The sequence below is a fragment of the Geotrypetes seraphini genome, chromosome 19 (assembly GCF_902459505.1).
Source record: "Geotrypetes seraphini chromosome 19, aGeoSer1.1, whole genome shotgun sequence".
Classification (NCBI taxonomy): Eukaryota; Metazoa; Chordata; class Amphibia; order Gymnophiona; family Dermophiidae; genus Geotrypetes; species Geotrypetes seraphini.
The window spans coordinates 39,366,552-39,386,681 of record NC_047102.1 but is presented as its reverse complement, the minus strand read 5'-3'; the positions used below and the strand labels follow the sequence as shown (position 1 = coordinate 39,386,681).

The following is a 20,130-nucleotide window of genomic DNA, read 5'->3' as shown; positions in this document are numbered from 1 at the left end:
GACAAACAGAAACCAGAGCCTGGGACCAACATGAATAATAAATGCCCAGACAACAAAAGCCAGAATTTTCTATTTTTTGATTACAATATGTTAGATTTGAAATGTGGATCCTGCCAGAGCTGGGGTTAGACAGGAAGCGGGAGCTAGGACCTAACAGAGAGAGGAAAAGTCTTTTGTTCACAGCACAGCGCTGGTGTGGGGTTGGAGAGGTTGTAACCCTATTTAATGTTATAGTGCAACACTGTGGATGTTAAACTGTAACCCAAGAGGAGGCGGTAGTGGCTAGCGCGCGTGGCATTTTAGTGCGTGCTCTTCCGCGCATTAAGGCCCTAACGCACCTTAGTAAAAGAAGCCCAAAATTATAATGTTAGAGCAGTGTATCTCAAACTGTGTGCCAAAGCGCGCTAGTGTGCCTCCTGAGGTTTCAGGTGTGCCGTGGCACACTGGGGAGGAGGAGAGACGCTGACGCCAGCTGACTGCCTACAGGACGTGCCTCTGGCACCCCCCACTGGCGTCTCAGAGCCCGCCTGGAGGGCCTTCACCCACACCCGGACATCGACACGATGATGTCACGCGACCTTCCAGGTGCCTCGAGCCACGGCCACTACTTTTAGGGCTCTTTTTATCAAGCCGCGCTAGCGGGGTTAACGCATGTGACTTTTCATCACGCATTAGCCCCGCGCTGGCCTATACACTACCGCCCGCTCAAGGGAGGCGTCAGCGGCTAGCGCGGCCGGCGGTTTAGGGCGCGGTATTACCCGCGTTAAAGTGCTAGCGCGGCTTGATAAAAGGAGCCCTTAGTGTGCCGTGGCTCGAGAAAGTTTGCAGGACACTGTGTTAGAGGGAGAAATAATCATATTATATGGAGTAGGTGAAGGTGCTTTGCTCTCCTTCTTCTCTTTCTAAAAGAGAAAATAAGTTGTGAAGTCTAATGCCTCCCTAGGAGAAAGAACTCATTTCACTCTCTTCTTGGAGTGTGCGCAGATTGAGAATCTCCAGCCGGAGAAGCCCCCTTAGCGCACACACACGCTTCAGGGGCGGGACTTCTGCAGTCGGGAGGCGGGGCTTCAGTGAACGCAGTGTGGAAGCCTCGCCGCACATCCGGAGCATCCGCAAGCCCTGTGGATCTGGCTGAGGGCAGGTTTCCTCGTCTGCAGCTAAACTACGCTGAAAATGACAGTTTGGGGTTGGTTTTACTGCACCAAAGTCTGAGCTAGGTAAGTGGCCAGACACTTGCAAAGTGTCTTCTTAATGCTCCTTTCTACTACAGTGGTTGATGCATGCAATTAAAATGAAATATCCATTCAGAGGGTTCAAAATAACTCGCATAATCCAGGATCTGGAAATTAGAGATTTTGCTGTTTGAGTCATTTTGGAAATACACGTTTTGTTTTTTGCATATATCACGTTCTTTAAAGTAGCGATTGTCATGCGATCAAGTCTTACAGATCAAGCCAAGATGAAATATTCTGTAGCCATATGCACGGTATTTATTAATGGATCCGCGTTTTACCTAGTCCCGACGGTGCCGTGCTCTTTGCACCCCTTGCAGAACCGGGTTCGACGCTTGCTTCTGAACAGAAAGGAGCCCAGAAAAGGGGCTTTCCATCCGTGCCTTTAAATCGCTCCAGTTCTTTATGACAGAACCGGGACCTTCAGTAAGAGTTGGTCATTTTGTTCAGAAACGCAAAGTTTTTGAATTAAAAAAAAAAAATTACTGAATTTTTGTCAGGCTCTGTTCTATATTTCAGATTTTTTTTTCATGCATAGGAAAGAAAAAGAAAGTGGTTTTCAGTTATCTGTTCAGAGCACATCTGGAAAGCTGTGTGGCTCTTTTACATAAGAACATAAGACTTGCCATACTGGGACAGATCGCAGGTCCTTAAAGCCCAGTATCCTGTTTCCAACAGTGGCCAACCCAGGTCCCAAGTACCTAGTTAGATCCCAAATAGTAAAACAGATTTTATGCTGCTTATCCTAGGAATAAGCAGAGGGTTTCTCCAAGCCATCTTAATAATGGCCTATGGGCTTCTCTTTTAGGAAATTAGCCAAGCCTTTTTTTAAACCCTGCTAAGCTAACTGATTTCACCACATTCTCCCAAATTTTTGAAAGCAGCACAGACTCAGCAGAAACAGTAGTTCCCAAAGCTCCCCAGCTGACTTGGGTTCCTGTATATAATATGCTAACATACCTCAAAGTATATTCATTGTGGGGACCCTTTACAACCCCCCCCCCCATCTCATCATGCATTCACCTTCTCTTGTACCTACCGTTTAGCACAGTCAATTATTTCTTCCTCAGAATAGTACAAAAAATGCTTTTAAGAAAATGATTTAGAAATGCTAACTTAAGGATGGCCACCAATATTTCCCCTTATGTAACTACATCTCTGGGTCCGCATTATGGATTGTAAACTTCCATTGGCTGAACAGCAAATCTGGGGGATATGCCAGAGCCACTGAGCAGAAACAGAGATAGAAGCTCGTCAACACTAAAGGACCAGAAAGATCTCTACAATTTTAGAGGAAAGAAGGTCTCCTGGAATGAGTAAAGATGTTTTCATCACTTTTTGGCTGAATCTAAGAATCACTGTTGCTATAAATGTTAAGACTAAAAGAGAGTGGGGCTCATGGTGTACCTTGAAAACTGAGTACTTGTCACTGAAATATGAGGGGGTGCTGAAAAGTTCTCAACCCAACCAAGCAACTTTCTAAATGCCACTGTAGCTGAAAAGAGTGTTAACATTCCGTTAAGTGCCAATTTGCAGAAACAAAATTCTGCGTTTTGACATTGTTTTCAAGTTATTGAACCATATCCACCTCATTCTCTTCTTGGTTGGGCTGAGAACTTTTCAGCACCCCCCTAGTGTGAAGAGTTTCAGTCTGTAGTAACAAGAGCTGAGATTGTGATGTCATAATGCCTCATTCCACCAATAAGAGCCAACCTTATCAGTGATGTCACAAGGGCTTGATTGTCCTATTCTTGGCTCACTGTTATTACATACGAGGGGGTGCTGAAAAGTTCTCAGTCCAACCAACCAGATTTCTAAATTCTGAGCATTATTTTGCCACTGTAGCTGAAAAGAGTATTATCTTATTTCATTAAGTGCCAATTCATAGGAACGAAATTCTGTGTTTTGACATTGTTTCAGATCATTGATTGAACCGTATCCACCTCATTCTTTCCTTGCTTGGGCTGAGAACTTTTCAGGATCCCCCCCCCTCGTACACTGTGCGAGGCAATTTAAACAGGACATACTTTAAAAAAAATCTAATGTTCGATTTCTATTCTTTGCCTTGTATTTTTGTAGCACCTGGTGGTGGTGGGGGGCAGGGGAGGACTCTGTGTTATGTATGTTGTCACCTATTCATTCACTGTTACCACTGGGTTCTTATGCTTATATAAAGTCAATAGTGTGAAGCATGATGAAAAATATTCAGAAGTGATATACATTTTCTCACACTATTACCATTTTCCCTATAATCATCTGTTTATATTAAATGGATGTTGTAAACCAGAATGTATGCTGAAATCTGCCTGAATAGTTTTAATTTAATTTGGGCATTTCTTTTAGCTTGTCTGACCAAATAATGTTCAAGGTAAAGTATTTTTCTGTGTGGTAATTATATGGGAACATGTTGGGAAAGACGCCATCAGTTTACAAACAGGCTTCATAATTATCGGTACTAATATTTGCATCTAATACATAGTCAGTGTAAAACTTTACATCACTTTAGTAAGAGCGCCCCTAGTGTCAGGAAAGTTACCTGAAGAAAGCCATAGAAGGGTTTATAAAACTGCAAAGAAGCATTCAATTAAATGGCATAAATGATTATCCTAAATAGAAATAATAGCTATTTAATTAGCAATACAGTAAAACCTTGGTTTGAGCATAATTCGTTCCGGAAACATGCTTGTAACCCAAAGCACTCGTATATCAAAGCGAATTTCCCTATAAGAAATAATGGAAACTCAGATGATTCGTTCCACAACCGAAAAACTTTAATAGAAAATATTGAACTGTAGTATGTTTAGAACAGTCACTACACTCCTGCATCAGAGAGAGAAGAACCGTCGGCTCAGTTGTGATGCACATATGCAGCGCGTACTTGTAATGCAAGACCTTGCAGCATCTTTGGCTCAGTTGCGACGGCGTGTCCATGCTCGTATTGTAAGACATTGCTCATTTATCAAGTTAAAATTTAATAAATCATTTTGCTCGTCTTGCAAAACACTCGCACACCAAGTTACTCGCAATCCAAGGTTTTCCTGTACAACTATGTAAGCTTTGAAGAAAAGGAAGTCAGCTTATAACCCTTGGATCTGGAATGGCCCTCCTTGGTACCCTTACCCAAAACATCCCTCCCCCTTTTTTATTGGTTAATAACAAATGACTAAGACACTCATTCTTGGGAATAAAAGGCCACAGCTTTGTTTATTAATATTAACATATATTTTTTAAATAAAAACAAACCCAAACTTATTACAAATTGAATTATCTACCTGAGCTAAAATAGTACATTACATTTAACCTTGTGTACTTTTCTTTATCCTCATCAACCTGCTACGTCAGTTAGGACTTGAGGATATAGTATGGAACTCCATGCCCCCTTTTCCAGGTCTCATAGAGCCTTACTTAGCTTGACTGTTCATCCCCCAATGAACTAAAGAAAACCTGTAGCTTGGGTGTCTGCCGGTGTGACACCGACCCTTGAAGTGCACCATGCCCACAAATCCACAGAATGATTCCTGTTACACTAAGGAGGGCGGGTGGTAAACCACCTCTGAGGAGCAGGAAAAGACTCTGAGACTTGAATGTGGCTTGAGAAGCAAGCGTTATTCTTTGGAGCATGTACATTTTGCTGCTGCCTATGAACAGGAAAACTGGACATTTTCATCAAGGGAGTTTAGAACTGTGAAATTATCGCCTCAGATGCTGGACTGATGATGTTATTTACCATTTAAAAGTGGATATTGGCTTGAGGCATCACGCCAAAGGCATCATGCCAGAGGGGTATGCCAAGGGGGTACACCCTTGCCCCTTTGCATGCATCTTTGGATATATTTTCATAAATAGTTTTCTTTTATGTAATTGTACGTTTTCTGAGATATAGTTTGGAAAATGAGTGTAAGTTAATGGAGTTCTTAAAGGTTTTTGCCATTTTATCTGGACTGGGTCAGCTTTTGGGGAACTAGAGTTGATCAGTTGAGCTTATTCCAATATATTATTCTTTTATAAGATCAGTTAGGGGCCTAAAGACTTCTCCTTTGCATCCTAGAACACTTGATTATTCAACTTTTGGTTTACAACTAATTCTATTTTTTTTTTTAATGGCAGGAGACCTACTTCTCAAAATTTGCATAGTAGACAGAGAAAGTGGACTATTAGGTCTGTTCTGCATATGCAAGATATTATACATGATGATTAAACCCCTATCCCGTGTGCTTATTTGAATATACATTCAGTGAGAAGCAAAGTTTCTCTTGTTAGAAATTAGCTGCTTGAGGAACAACTAAGGGCTCTTTTTACTAAGCCACGTTAGGACTTTAATGGTGGCTACATTGCTACGTGCGCTAGACCTTAACACCAGCATTGAACTGACATTAATTCTAGAAGCGTAGCGCATGATAATTTCCAGTGTGCGCTAAAAACGCTAGCGCACCTTAGTAAAAAGAGCCCTAAGTTGTTTTGGGTTTTTATTAAAATGAAACCTGGTTGTCCTCTAAAATGACTCTTTAATTCAAGATCTCTGTCCACAGGGATTTAAAATCATTACTTTATGCAGAGAGAACAGAAGAGGAGGCGGCCTTGCTGTTATTTTTAAATCTTTTATTGATTTTACAGTTTTGGAATCAAAGCGAATGAATGATCTGGAAATACGGGCTTTTAGGCTTACCAACTCTACGTGATTCTCTTAACTGTCTACTGTACATTTTTATGTGCCACCAGGCAGCTGGAACTAGAGAATGACACGGTGGCGGTTTACCCGCGGCCACCGCATTTTAGCCGTGGGTCACCCGCTGAAAACGGGGAAGAAAACTAGCAGTCGCTGCGGCAACGGGGACAAGGCCATTCACCGCCCGCGGGGCGGTGAATGGTCTTGTCTCCGCAGTGAGGTATCAAGGATCGCGCGGTCCCCGCAGCCACCGCCCACCCGTAGCATTTAGCCAGCTCCCTCCCTCCACCTCACCTTAAATTTCGAGTTTTCTGGCTTCCTTTTTTCCGAGCCGCACATGTTCAAAAATCCGTGCACGCGCGGCTGCGCGAGTCAATCAATCTTCTCCTCTGACGCAACCGGAAACAGGAAGTTGCAGGAGAGGAGAAGTTTGATTGACTCGCGCAGCCGCGCGTGCACGGATTTTTGAACACATGCGGCTTGGAAAAAAGGAAGCCGGAAAACTCGAAATTTAAGGTGAGGTGGAGGGAGGGAGCTGGCTAAATGCACGGCTTTTTGAACGCGTGCGGCTAGGGAAAAAGGAAGCCGGCAAACTCAGCTTATATGGATGCTGCGGGGACGGTGACGGGGCGGTGAATGGGATGGCAGTGGCGGTGACGGGGCGGTGAATGGAATGGCGGTGATGGGGCGGTGCAGAGGATGGTGGGCCGGGGACGGGGCGGTGACGGGGACAGATTTTTTCCCCGTGTCATTCTCTAGCTGGAACAAGTATGTGATGATTTTTTTGAGTTTGTAATTAATAATACTTTGTTGTTCCCTTACTCTTTATTACTGGGGGATTTGAACTTTGAGCTACACCTTGAGGATCAACTCTGCTCCTGTAGAGATGGATTTTCTGTCTTTTTGGATTCTCTGGGTTATGCCATTCCATCTTTTTTCCAAGACGCGTCACTTAGACTTGATTTCCTTGTCTAGTAGGGAGGTATTAAGACCACATACTTCCTTTTCTGATGTTTCTTGGAAAGAGAATTATCATTATTTAGGCTTCTTTACGTTGAATTGGAGGAAATTGTTGCAAAATATCGTTCGCCAAAGAGGGTTATTTCTCGAGGAGAAATAGATGCTACCAGAATTTTGGTCTAATTGTGATTGGTTTCCTTTTCCACCTTCTGCAGTGAATTTTATTCGCACCGAGAAACTTGTGTTGCAATTTTGGATAGGATTGCTCCAAAACATTCATGTGTTCAGCATCAGCATAAGTCTGATCAGTGGTATGATTCAGAATTGTTGTCTATGAAGCACAGACTTAAGATGCTTGGAGTGCATATGGAACAGTATTGGTGGGGAGGGAGTTTGTGAGTATAAGAAAGCATTGAAGGATAAGTGGAAGAAATATTAGTTGAGTTTGGTAGTAAATTTTAATTTAGACTTCAAGAAGTTGTTTCATTTGGTGCACAAATTCTTGGATGTTAGTAAATGTATACGACTATCTCAGGATTGTCCACCATCTGCTGATCAACTAGCCCATTATTTTTGATCTAAGATGAGCAATTTAAGGGCACCTTATACCACTATTTTCCATTCAGGTTTCCAACTTTTCATGCCTGGCAGATTTGACTTAGAGTAAATTTGAGCATCCTGATTGGCCGCTGTTTAAAAGACTTTAGCCTAAATATGTCCATTCATCTACTTTTCTAGATCCTTGTCTATCCAAATTGTATAAAATGGATTCCTTTCATTTGTGGGCGGTGCCTTTTGAAAGGTCACAGTACATGTTAGAGCAGCGGTCTCCAACTCAAACCCTATGCAGGGCCACATTTTGGATTTGTAGATACTTGGAGGGCCACAGAAAAAATTGTTAATGTCTTATTAAAGAAATGACAACTTTGCATGATGTAAAACTCATTATAGTAACTCATGCAAAGTTGTCATATAGTTTATAAATCTTTCCTTAATTGCTTCTGATAATTTCAGCTATACACAGCTGAAAGCAGTGCAACATGCAGAAAGTGAAAAACTATCAAAGTATCAACTGCAAGAGACAAGATTTTGGACCAACTATTTTGAGGCCCTTGGTTATTATAAAGAATGATTCTTTACGGAAAACTTGTGCCTTAAGTGTCCGGCGGCAGTCGCGTCTGTAACCGCCTTCAGCTCTCACCTCCTCCAGGACTGGACACACGCACAAGCTGCACTGCCTCCGATGGTTACCTAACGTTCTGTAACATTGTCCATCTCACTGCTGTAACCTCACGCTAGCGCTTTCCTGTGCCTGCTGGCGATTGGACTCCACCTCACAATCACGTACAGATGCAGGAAAGTGCTTGTGTGAAGTTACAGCGACCTCCAGACGCGACTGCTAGACATTTAAGGCACACATTTTCCATAAAAATTTATATAGATAATTTTCCATATAAATTATATATATAATGTATATTTATTATACAGGAGCTAATCCCTTTGTGGGTTTTGCTATCACCTGCCTGGTGCCTGCTGGTACTTGTAGTTCTTTGCCTTTAGCATTCCCTACACTAGAACTAGGCAAGTATAATCGGGTCACTTTTGGGCTGCCTGCCACTGGGGATAAATTCTGCAGGGCAGTTTCCCTACCCTGCCTGCTTCTAGGAGCAGGTTTAGGGATAGTTTTAGAGCACTGCAGGTTTCTTCCAGCATGACAGTATGTTTGTTCCAGCATAACTCTGAAATGCATGGACAAATTTCAACCAAACTTAGTATACATATCAATTACTATCTGGGAAAAAAATACTGTGGGGTGAGAAGGGGGTGACGTGTAAAGAATCATCGAAAAAGACAAATATTGCTTTGACCAACTGTGTGAAGTTTGGGGAATGATGTCACACTGTGCTGTGCTGTCATTGATGTAACAATGCCTCCATGGAAATTTAAGAGTCCAGCAGCATGAGGCCAGACTACAGGATATGAAAGAGAGAGCATAACTCTGAAATGCATGGAGACATTTCAACCAAACTTGGTATACATATCACTTACTATCTGGGGAAAAATACTGGGGGGGGGGGGGGGGGGAAAGAGGGTGTCTTCACTAAAAGCAAGGAAGCAGAAGAGATACAGGAACTAACACTAACCTTCAGATATTTACACGCAGTGCCATAGAGAGGGCCATTCTTGCTGCTGAGATTTGGATATCTGGAATTGGGATATCCAGGCAACGCCGGGTGATCAGCTAGTTCTTTATAATACTGAAGGCCTCAAAATAGTACCTGGCAGACTGCATGTGGCCTGCGGGCCGCAAGTTTGAGACCACTGTGTTAGAGCAAGGTCTCCTTCCTGTTGAAAAAAGTCATATTGTCGTTACAATCCAGGTTTAGATCCTTGTACAGTATAGAAATAGTATTATCCATATTGTTGGATCATCTACATGCTCTTTTCAGTAGAGGATAAGGGGCTTTAATTTACAGATTGATCTTAGCAGTGCCTTTGATCTTGTGCTTCATGACATACTGCTTCACTGTCTGGATTCAATTGTAATTACTGGTTATGTGTTTCATTGGTTCCGAGACTTTCCCTGTTTACGAACATTTTAGGTACTAGTAGGTGACACTGGCATCATAAGGCAACCCTACTTATAATAGTCAATCACTTGAAAAAGAGTGTTTAGTTTATATGCAGGTACCAGGCAATATTAGATCTGGTGTAAGAGGTACGGTGGTGAAGCCATTTGGCAACATTGATTACAATGCAATCAAATTCCACTGAATCGTTGCAAGGGGAGTAATAGTTAGAAGTATCTTTAAAAAGGGTCACAACGATAAATTGAGGAACTAGTTAGAAAGACACTGAGAAGAGCAATTTTCATGGGTTAAAAGCCTGTCTCAGGCGTGGTGACTGTTCAAAAATACTATTATCACCCTGGAAGGCCAGAGCAAATCTATTCCACCAGTTTAAAAAGGTCAACGAAAAAGAACAAACCTTTCCCAGAACAGCTAAGTGGTGCCATGGAAGAAGCTATTAAAGCCATAAAGGTGTCCTGTAAAAAATGGAAAGACGAGAACAGGGAGGAAAACAGAAAAGAGCATAAATTGCAGCAAATTATATGTAAAGCATTAATAAGGTAGAATTTGAGAAGCAACTTACCAAAGAGGCAAAGGCGAATAACAACGTATTGTTCAAGAACATCAAAAGCAAGAAACCACGGGGAATCAGTTGGACCATTAGATCACTGGAAGAGATGGGCATCAAAGAAGCATTTAGGGAGGATAAGACATTGCACAAAAACTTATTGATTGATATTCAACCCACGGCAGTCAGCATTTTTTTTTTTAATTGTGAGCCCTCCGCATCAGAAATTTACCTACTGTACCCATCTCTTCTACTGCCAAATCTTGACTCCGCTTTTTTGAATTCAGCCACAGTCTTTGTCCCTACCACCTCTATCAGGAGACTATTCCATGCATCTACCACCCTTTCTGTAAAAAAGGATTTCCTTAGATTACTCCTCTTAACTTCATTTTATGCTCTCTCATTGCGGAGCTTCCTTTCAAATGAAAGAGATTTGCCTCATGCGGAGACTTAGAGGAGACATGATAGAAACCTTCAAAATCCTGAGGGGCATAGAGAAGGTGGACAGGGACAGATTCTTCAGACTGTGGGGAACCACAAGTACAAGGGGTCACTCGGAGAAATTGAGAGGGGACAGGTTTAGAACAAATGCGAGGAAGTTCTTTTTTACCCAGAGGGTGGTGGACACATGGAACGCGCTTCCAGAGGTTGTGATAGGCCAGAGCACACTACAGGGTTTCAAGGAAGGTTTAGATAGGTTCCTAAAGGATGAGGGGATTGAGGGTTACAGATAGATGTAGAGGTAGGTTACAGAAATGGTCAGGAACCACTTCACAGGTCACAGACCTGATGGGCCGCCGCGGGAGCGGACCACTGGGTGCGATGGACCTCTGGTCTAACCCAGTGGTGGCAACTTCTTATGTTCTTATGCATATTTATGCCACATAGGTATTGAAATATATCATATTTCCCCTCTTCCGCTTTTCCTCCAGAGTATACATATTGAGAGCTGTAAGTCTGTCCCCATACATCGAAGGACACAGAACGAGGCAGTAAACAAATTTGTTAAACACAGGAAAAGGGATTATTGTATGTTGCAAAGCAAATTTAAAAAAATAGGACAAAAATCCTGACCATTTTCATTTTTATCATATATTAATCCCATACGAGGAAGCAAAAGATTAATGAAACTAACACACAGATTGACAATTTTGACTAGTGCTGTGCTTTATCATCATGGTAGGAGAAGCCTCAGACGGTTGTGTCTGTGATCTCTGAGCCATTTAGTCCAACAGAGAACAACAGTCCTTCAGTCCAACGTTGCTCAACCAAAGAGTTCCAGCCGCATCACGCCCTTTGCACTCTGTGCAATGTAATAAAGCTGTGCCATGTAATTAAAGGAAGAAGCAAGACTGCAAGCTTGCATTTCTGGCTTTGAAGGCAGTGACCATATGAAACTTTATAGAGTGCACTTTCATTCCTCTGTCTGCTACAGTTATGACAACAATGCATTCTCATTAAACATGAATTAAACTGAAATGACTGATGTTTCATGCACGCACTGATTATATTACCTCATGCAATTATTAATACTATATATTGATTGGAAAGCATATTTGCATCATTATTTCATTTGGAAATAGCTGAATGGTTGTTTGTTTTTTTTCCGCCATTGTATCTCAGGTAATATTTCAAGTGAAAATTTCTTTACCATGAACTACAGTGCAGTGGGACATATAAATGGTAAGTACATGCTCCCTATTACTTTCTCTCTGATTTATTGCATAAAATTAACAGATCTTGTTCTGTTAGTTAAACAGCTGAGTGAAGGAGCATCCTAATGATTAGCGCAATGTTTCCCAAGCTTTACCATATGGCTCCAGAAAAAGGAATAGATACAAATTGTAAGAACACCCACTCTATTCTTCAATATAACCAACTACATTTAGTGTAGACAGCAGTGCTCAGAACCATTCAGATGGTAAAAGAAGATCACAACGGGGTGAAACCCCCCGAGATTAGTGTCTTCAATGTTCAATCATTGCACTTAAAAATTTAAATTGGTGAAAACTCTAATTGTTGAGAATGTGAACCAAGACAAAAAACTGCTATGTACTCATCTTAGTGATCGGATTCTTCCAGGTTCCGACACGTTTCGTCAGGCCAGGCTTCCTCAGAGAACCCACACATAAAGTTCTTCCAAGTTTATGTGATCTGATGTTCTTTCCTACTTGCTATGTCTCACTTGCTATGTCTCATAGCAAGTAGGAAAGAACATCAGATCACATAAACTTGGAAGAACTTTATGTGTGGGTTCTCTGAGGAAGCCTGGCCTGACGAAACGTGTCAGAATCTGGAAGAATCCGATCACTAAGATGAGTACATAGTAGTTGTAGTTGGTTATATTGAAGAATAGAGTGGGTGTTCTTACAATTTGTATCTATTCCACGTATCATCCACATGGTTAGCCTCATCCCAGATTTACAGTTTTGGGTATCCAGAAAAAGGAAGACAAATTGAGACGTCCGGATTTTACTTCCATTGAAAGCAATGGAAGTAAAACCCAGATACCTCAGTCTGTCCTCCTTTTCCTGGAGTCATATGGTAATCCTACCCAAGTCGGTCCTTGCCGGTCATGTTCCCTCTAAGCTGAGCACACGAGCAATTGCTCATACATTCTAGGAGCGTCGCTCACAGATTTTACATGGTCTTTGACAAAAATACTTGCAAATCTGGAAAACTGTTGGTGTTTAGAACCTGTTGCTTACACAAAAAATTTTTTTTTTTTTTTTAGAATTTGTCGTTCACATGAGAAAAAATTTGCACCTGTCCGGCCATCCATTAGACTCTCCTTAGAATATCCTGAAGACCTGACTGCTAGCAATGCTCCATGAGATCTATTTGCATGCACTGCTTTCATTGTATGCTAATAGATCTCATGCATATTCATTGGGGAAATCCTGAAAACCTGGCTGGATTGCGGCCCTCGAGGACCGACATTTGACTGCCCTGCTTAAGAGGGAGCATTGCTAGCAGTCAGGTTTTCAGGATATTCATGATGAATATATCCATGAGATTCATTTGCATACACTGCTTCGACTGTATGCACATTTCTTTCATGCAAATCACTGCGCATCAAATTTTAATTTTTTTTTGCTGGGGCAAGAAGAAAATGAGGTTGACTTTATAGAATTTGACCTCCTATGTATGAAAATAGCCTCCGTTTTCTCCTATCCCATATAGTTTTTGAGCAAATCGCAAATATTTTTTTTTCATGCGAAGTCATAAGGTCTCTTCTATCAAACTGTACTAGCGGTTTTTGGCGCAGAGAGCTGCGCTGAATGGCCCACACTGCTCCCGACGTTCATTGAGTTCCTATGAGCGTTGGGAGCAGTGTGAGCCATTCATTGCGGCTCTCCGCGCTAAAAACTGCTAGCGCAATTTGATAGAAGAGGGCCATAATGTAGCACATTGCACTGATTTAAGAGCTCCTATAAATATTATTTTCTATAATCGTTTTGCTGTTGAACTGCATTTATAAACGAGATTAGGAGCATCTCTAATTAATGTCCAACAATAGTCAGCCAGCATTGATGAATTCCATCTGCCCTGATATCGTTTCTCCATTGTAGCAATGTGCTGGTGAAACCTTTCCCCATGCTCATCACCAACACTACCAAGATTATCAGGGGAAAAAAATCCAGATGGGAGTGGAGAAAATGAATTTTTAGTGACATGCTGCACTTGAGATCACAGAATGCTATAAAAACATAAGAATTGCCGCTGCTGGATCAGACAAATGGTCCATCGTGTCCAGCAATCTGCTCCCGCGGCGGCCCTTAGGTCAAATACCAGTGCCCTGAGTCTAGCCTTACCTGCATACGTTCTGGTTCAGCATGAACTTGTCTAACTTCATCTTGAATCCCTGGAGGGTGTTTTCCCCTATAACAGCCTCCAGAAGAGCGTTTCAGTTTTCCACCACTCTGGATGAAGAAGAACTTCCTTACATTTGTACGGAATCCATCCCCTTTTAACTTTAGAGAGTGCCCTCTCGTTCTCCCTACCTTTAAGCATCGTCTCCACCATTTAGACATAGTCTGGTGCCTTTCTATTCCCCAGAAAATTCTCAATTACATTCTTCAATCCTATCCATGCACTTTTCTCACATCCTTGCAAGACTTCATCAAGGCAAACTGTTTTAATATTTCAGAGATTGTTATAACATTTACTCCAAGCATTAGAAAATATAGCAAAAATGTTAATTTTTGCATTATAATGCTCTTTTGCCAAATCTCAATGAATGGGTGATACCGAAAAATTAAGATCAGTTTTGAATTCAGCGACCCCAAATCACTATAGAACACCCACTACAATTCATGCCTCAAAACCTCTGTTGCAATCCTTATCTGTGTTCTGTGGTTGTGAGTTGTTATTTTCTTTACCAATAAAAAAAGATTTAATAATAATAATAATTAGAGCCAAAAATAATAAACTTAGCTTAAGGCTCAGCTGTCCTTTGTTGTCTTTTAGCTTTTTCCTTTCTGTGTCACTGACTCCATTCATACCCCCATTCTTTCAGGATAAAATGGCTCAGCATGTTTTCCTGATTTCTCCTCCCCCATTCAAAAAACTAGACTATTTTTTCTTTTTTAATTCTTTATTCATTTTCATAACTTACATCAAGTGCATCATAAAGTATCAACCAATTTAACTTAAATACATCACTTGAAATTCTACAGATATTCATATTAAATAGAAATATCCCTTTCCCTCCCATCTTTTCAACATCTCATAACGCTTATATCATATAATAAAGTCCCCCCTCCCCCCCACCCCATCTTTCATTTGTACAAATCAGGGAAAATAATACCTATTCATTACAATAATTTGTTAATGGCCCCCACACATCTTGAAATTTATTAAAATTCTCTTTCTGAATAGCTAATGTTCTTTCCATTTTATAAATATGACACATTGAATTCCACCAAAAACTGTAGTTTAATCTATTCCAATTTTTCCAATTGCAGGTTATTTGTTGTATGGCGACTCCTGTTAAAATAAGTAAGAGTTTATTATTTTTGGAAGATATTTGGCTCTTAGCCCTCATAGACATGCCAAATAATACTGTATCATACGATAATGCCATATGATTTTCTAAGAAGTTGTTAATTTGGCCCCAAATTGATTTCCAGAAAGCCAAAATGAATGGACAATAGAATAATAAATGATCTAAAGTCCCTACTTCAAGATGACAATGCCAACATCTATCAGATTTAGAGCAATCTAATTTTTGTAAACGAACAGGGGTCCAGAATGCTCTATGCAACAGGAAAAACCATGTTTGTTTCATAGATGCAGACATCGTACATCTCATCCTCCAAGAACAAATTCTATCCTGGTAGTGGTAATTTTGAGGATAGGGAAAAGATTTTTTTTTTTTTTTTTTTTTGCAAGCTCCTGTGGTACTACTTGGAGAAGATGGTAGGTAAAGCGGAGCAGTTGTTAATTGTAGTTTCTATCTTGGAAGTTTAAAGACAATAGACTGTTTTCAGTCTTTATATGTGAAGTTGCAAACCATTGGACCCCTGAGGAAGGCGTGTTCGCCCAAACACGGACCGTGTAGGGTCCAGTTGGATTTTTATCACAGTATTTTTTATCATTGTACTTTTTTAATTGAATTTTCATGGTTTTATATGTCAGTGTTTAATAAATTATCTCGAGAACATCTGTATCCACAGTTTTTGTTTTCGTTGGTATAAGCATATGCATATAAATAGGATGATCGATGTGCCGGTAACAAAGTAGGATGATTGATTATAGCATAATTATGCCGGTATTAATCACTATGTATTGTAATACTGCTACAGTAGCCCCTTTAACTCTGTATAGAGCCCATGAATTGTAACACCTCTACAGAAGCTCTTTGTAACTCGGTATTATAACACCTCTGCAGAAGCTCATGCAAACTGCTCTGAATTGACTCCCCAGTCATTAGTAGCGGTAGAGAAGCTCCCAATAAGCAATGTTCTACCTTCCTTTCCTATCCGTACTGTTTCTTAAACTGGAGAGGCTGTGGTTGGGGTGCATTGGAGAGTGTTGAAGTCATAGCTCTCTGTCCCTAGGACTGCAGGTTCAGCAGTACATTCATTGAGATTTGCAGAAGAAAAATGCTCTATAAAAGGAGTCTGCAGAATTGAATTTCGAGTTGCATAACCCTTGACAGATACCACTTCATAAGAGCCTTTTCCAATAGCCTCAGGCTTCATAGTTCAGCATTATTTAGCTTCTCTATAATCAGGGTTACATGGGACATTAATTTTCAGCATTGCTGCTGTGAGTTGGGATGGGCTTTGTGTTTATGAATTTCTGTCCCTATGAGAGCACAAATCAATGTCTTTTGATTTCTTTATAACTTCGACTTTTGAGCCAAGTAATATCCGTGGCGCTCTGCAGCGCGCAGTCCCAGTGGTAATTATATTCATAGAGGTAATAAGCAAACCACATGGCGGATTACATAGCAGATCATATGAGTCGTTTTATCTTTCAAAGCTCCAAGCGTTCCAATTTGGAACAATAACACATACGAATCAAAGACTCACAGATACTGTAATATGTAATCTTGGCTTGGATCAGGCTCGTAGTCCGAGCTGGACACTGTAGTGACTGTGTCCCGGTAACGTAAAGATTCTTTCTTAAATTTGTAAATGTGATTTTGCAGCGCCGGCAGTGAGAACAGTGCTGCTTTTGGCGCCTGTCCTGATGAAGCTCTTGCATAAATGATAGGAGCGAAACGGAGATCTTCCGTCGTTAAGATTACATATTGAAGCTAAGTACTTCTATATTAACTCTTATAATGAGAGAGTATTTGCATAAGAAATCACTAAATCACTAAATTATAAAAATAATAATAATAATAATATATATATATATATATATAAAATTCAGAGAGTGTATTGGACCAATGATAGCTCATTTTGTAGCTATTAGCCTGGGAAAAACCATCGGGCTTTTAGCTGTGAGCGCTTGAGATCCCTTGTACCTCTCTATATTACCTGTTGTGGGTAATTGTGACTTGTACTTTAGCCAAGCCTTAAAGATTTTAGTGTGCTTCACAACAATTTGGATAGTTATATTAGACCAAGTTAAAACAGATATAAGTTCCGGATCCTCCACTGCCCTAAGGACCGATACGGAAAACGCTTGAAGTACCTGGATGTAAACCGCTTTCAGTGTGGTTATAAAACTACAAAAATGTGATATCCCAATTCCAATAGCCCTAATTAGTTGGTGTGCCTACTTTCTGTCTCCAAACTTGCCCTCAGGGCTAAAAAAAAAAAAAGAAGTAATTTCTGGCACAAGCGAAGTATGGACCAATCCAAACACTACAGCGGGACGCCTGAGTGTGCCTGGCGATATTGCTTTTTAACAAAAAAAACCCCAAACCCTCCCCCTTTATGAAGTCACAGGCTGTGGCGGTAAAAGCTCCAACGCTCATAGGAATTCTATGAGCGTTGGAGCTTTTACCGCTGTGGTCGGTGATAAATCCCTTGAATTTGGCTTCATGAAAGGGGGGGAGGGTAAAGAAATAAATTACAATTCATGCGGTAAGGTTCTACTAATTAAACACTGGGTAAAGCAAATGTTGAGACAGTTTTCCTTACCTAGTGTCCTGTATTACTTTGTCTGAGCTCTCCAAATAAGTGAACCTGGCATTTGTTAGAGTCTTCCAGTAGACCTATTTTTCTTGGAGCATTGCCAGCGTTGCTGTAGAATGTGGCTGGCATTTGGAAGCCTACCCGAGGCAACCTGTCGGTGGTTACTGCAACATAATGAGACCTCATACTTGTTCTGCGCATTCCTACCGCCACGAGTAGTTAAAGGCAGGAGAAGAGAATAGGTAACGGCGAAGGGAAGAGGCAATGGAGTTCAGCTTCAAACAGGAAGCGCAAATCCTGTTGCTGCTCACAGTTGTGCGATTTTGCAATGAATGGTCCCCCGATATTCTCAGTTAAGCCTCAACACAGTCTGGGAAACGGAGAGGTTAGCCAGATTCTACCTATGGATTACGAAAAATGGAAATTATTTATTTTAAAAATTTCTATACTGTTTCAAACTGAGCGGTTTACATAATTTACACACATAATTTTATAAAAACATGATAAAACAGACACACAATCATCAGAAATCATATCTACAAACTAATACCATAGCTTATATAATGAGAATCAGGAATAATTCATCAAAAAAGGGTAAAAAAGGTTTCTACAAATAATTGCGTCTTGAGTAATTTCCTAAACAAGTCCTTTTCACTACCGTTTTGCATTCAGCCTACAAGGGAGTTCCATAGTTTAATTCCTGCCCAGCATAGGCATTTTGCCAGTCTCAACAACCTTAGGTTATTTGCTGTGTTCTACGTTCTGTAAGTCAATTGAACCTTTTCTTCGCGCCGGGACAAAGGCGCGCGCAGACAATTGAGCGCAGCGCGGAGGTGCGCGCCGCAGAAAATTACTGTTTTTAGGGCTCTGACGGGGGTGTGTGTGGGGGGAACCCCCCCACTTTACTTAATAGAGATCGCGCCGCGTTGTGGGGGCGTTGTGGGGGGCTTGGGGGGTTGTAACCCCCCACATTTTACTGAAAACTTCACTTTTTCCCTGATGTTAGGGAAAAAGTTAAGTTTACAGTAAAATGTGGAGGGTTACAACCCCCCAAACCCCCCCACAACGCCGGCGCAATCTCTATTAAGTAAACTGGGGGGGCTCCCCAACAAAACCCCCGTCGGATCCCCTAAAAACTGTAATTTTCTTCAGCGCGTGCCTCCGTCTTGCGCTCAGTTGTTGGCGCGCGCCTTTGTCTTTCGCGGGGTTATCTATGAATCCCTTTTCTTAGCCACTGTACTATTCACAGTGATCTGAGACTTTGCAAGTACAGTCAGGACATATGATATTAACTCATATCTAGTATTCAGCTATCAGAATTATGCATAGTAGATCAAGTTTCAAGTTTCAAGTTTTATTTAAATTTGATGGTTCGCTTAATATTTCTAAGCAAATTACATAAAATGTACAATTGGAGTAAAACATTAAAAATATTAATAAAATTTCTACAATAAATAACACAGGGCAATTTCTGACTGACAATACTGACGGATACTACAAAACTGGAATAAGGTGGAGAAAACGTGAGGGAAAAAGTTACAAAATTTTGATTCCTAGTGCGGAGAAAAAGAGGGTTGGAGGGGGGAGGTTAAGAACATTAGGATTTGGGTACAAAAATTCTGGAATTAAAATTTACATGAAATGATAAGAATTTAGAGGTTAAATGCAGCTTTAAAGAGGAATGTTTTTAAATTATTTTTAAATGAGCTAAGATCTTTAATATTTCTAATATACAAAGGAAGGGTATTCCAAACAAGCGGTGCCTTAACTGAGAAGATGTCGTGGCGTCTCGTTCCTATTGTTTTTAATGAAGGGACCATTAATAGATTTTGTGTATTAGATCGGAGAAAACGATTTGAGGTTTGTGGAATTAGAAGGCGATCAATGAACTGTGGTTCATTGGTAGTTGTTGTTTTAAATACTAGTAGAGCTATTTTGTATGTTATTCTTTGGTTAATAGGTAACCAATGTGAGTAGATCACCTAACTGTGCTATTTAATGTGCTGTAAATTGAGGCATTGTGATTGTTTATATGTGCTTAGGGCTGCCATTGTTTTGGCTGCAAAAACACGAACACATGGCCCCCAACTTGTTCCGCCCCGTTCTGCTTCTGGCTCTGCCTTGTTCTGCCCCAGCAGCTCCCGTTTCAGCATCCAGCCCCGCCCCCAGAAACCTCCTTTCTTCTTCCCCGCGTCTGGAGGGCTTGGAGCATTCGTGGATGTGTGTGACGACATCCGTGCATGCCAAGATGCCCTCCAGATGCGGTCTGAGCTCGTTGTGGCTTTTCAAATCCTGGACAAACCGCCAGGTTTGGGAAAGTCCGTCTGGGACCCTGGACAATCTTCCCAGATGTCTGGTAGCTCTAGGTGTGCTCGATTCTGCCACATGCCAAACACATAAGAACATATGAACATAGGAAATGCCGCTGCTGGGTCAGACCAGTGGTCCTTCGTGCCCATCAGTCCGTTCACGCGGTGGCCCTCTGGTCTGAGACTAGCCCTATCAGCGTGTGTCCTTGTTAGGGCTAGTCTCAGCTATA

At 41.2% G+C, this 20,130-nt stretch overlaps 1 protein-coding gene across 2 annotated transcripts in view; it reads left to right on the top strand.

Annotated features, from left to right (window-relative positions):
- The first annotated feature begins 1,121 nt into the window (after nt 1–1,121).
- The window catches only part of SYT12 (synaptotagmin 12), a 107,352-nt gene continuing 88,343 nt past the window's right edge, over nt 1,122–20,130 (top strand). Inside the window, exons 1-2 of one of the 2 annotated variants that reach the window (XM_033928621.1) lie at nt 1,122–1,217; nt 11,620–11,679. In XM_033928621.1, the coding sequence (XP_033784512.1) occupies nt 11,649–11,679 (31 nt within the window). In that variant the 5' untranslated portion in view covers nt 1,122–1,217; nt 11,620–11,648. Of the gene's footprint in view, nt 1,218–11,619; nt 11,680–16,438; nt 16,470–20,130 lie in introns of those variants that run through there. The other variant, XM_033928623.1, reaches the window with a different exon arrangement.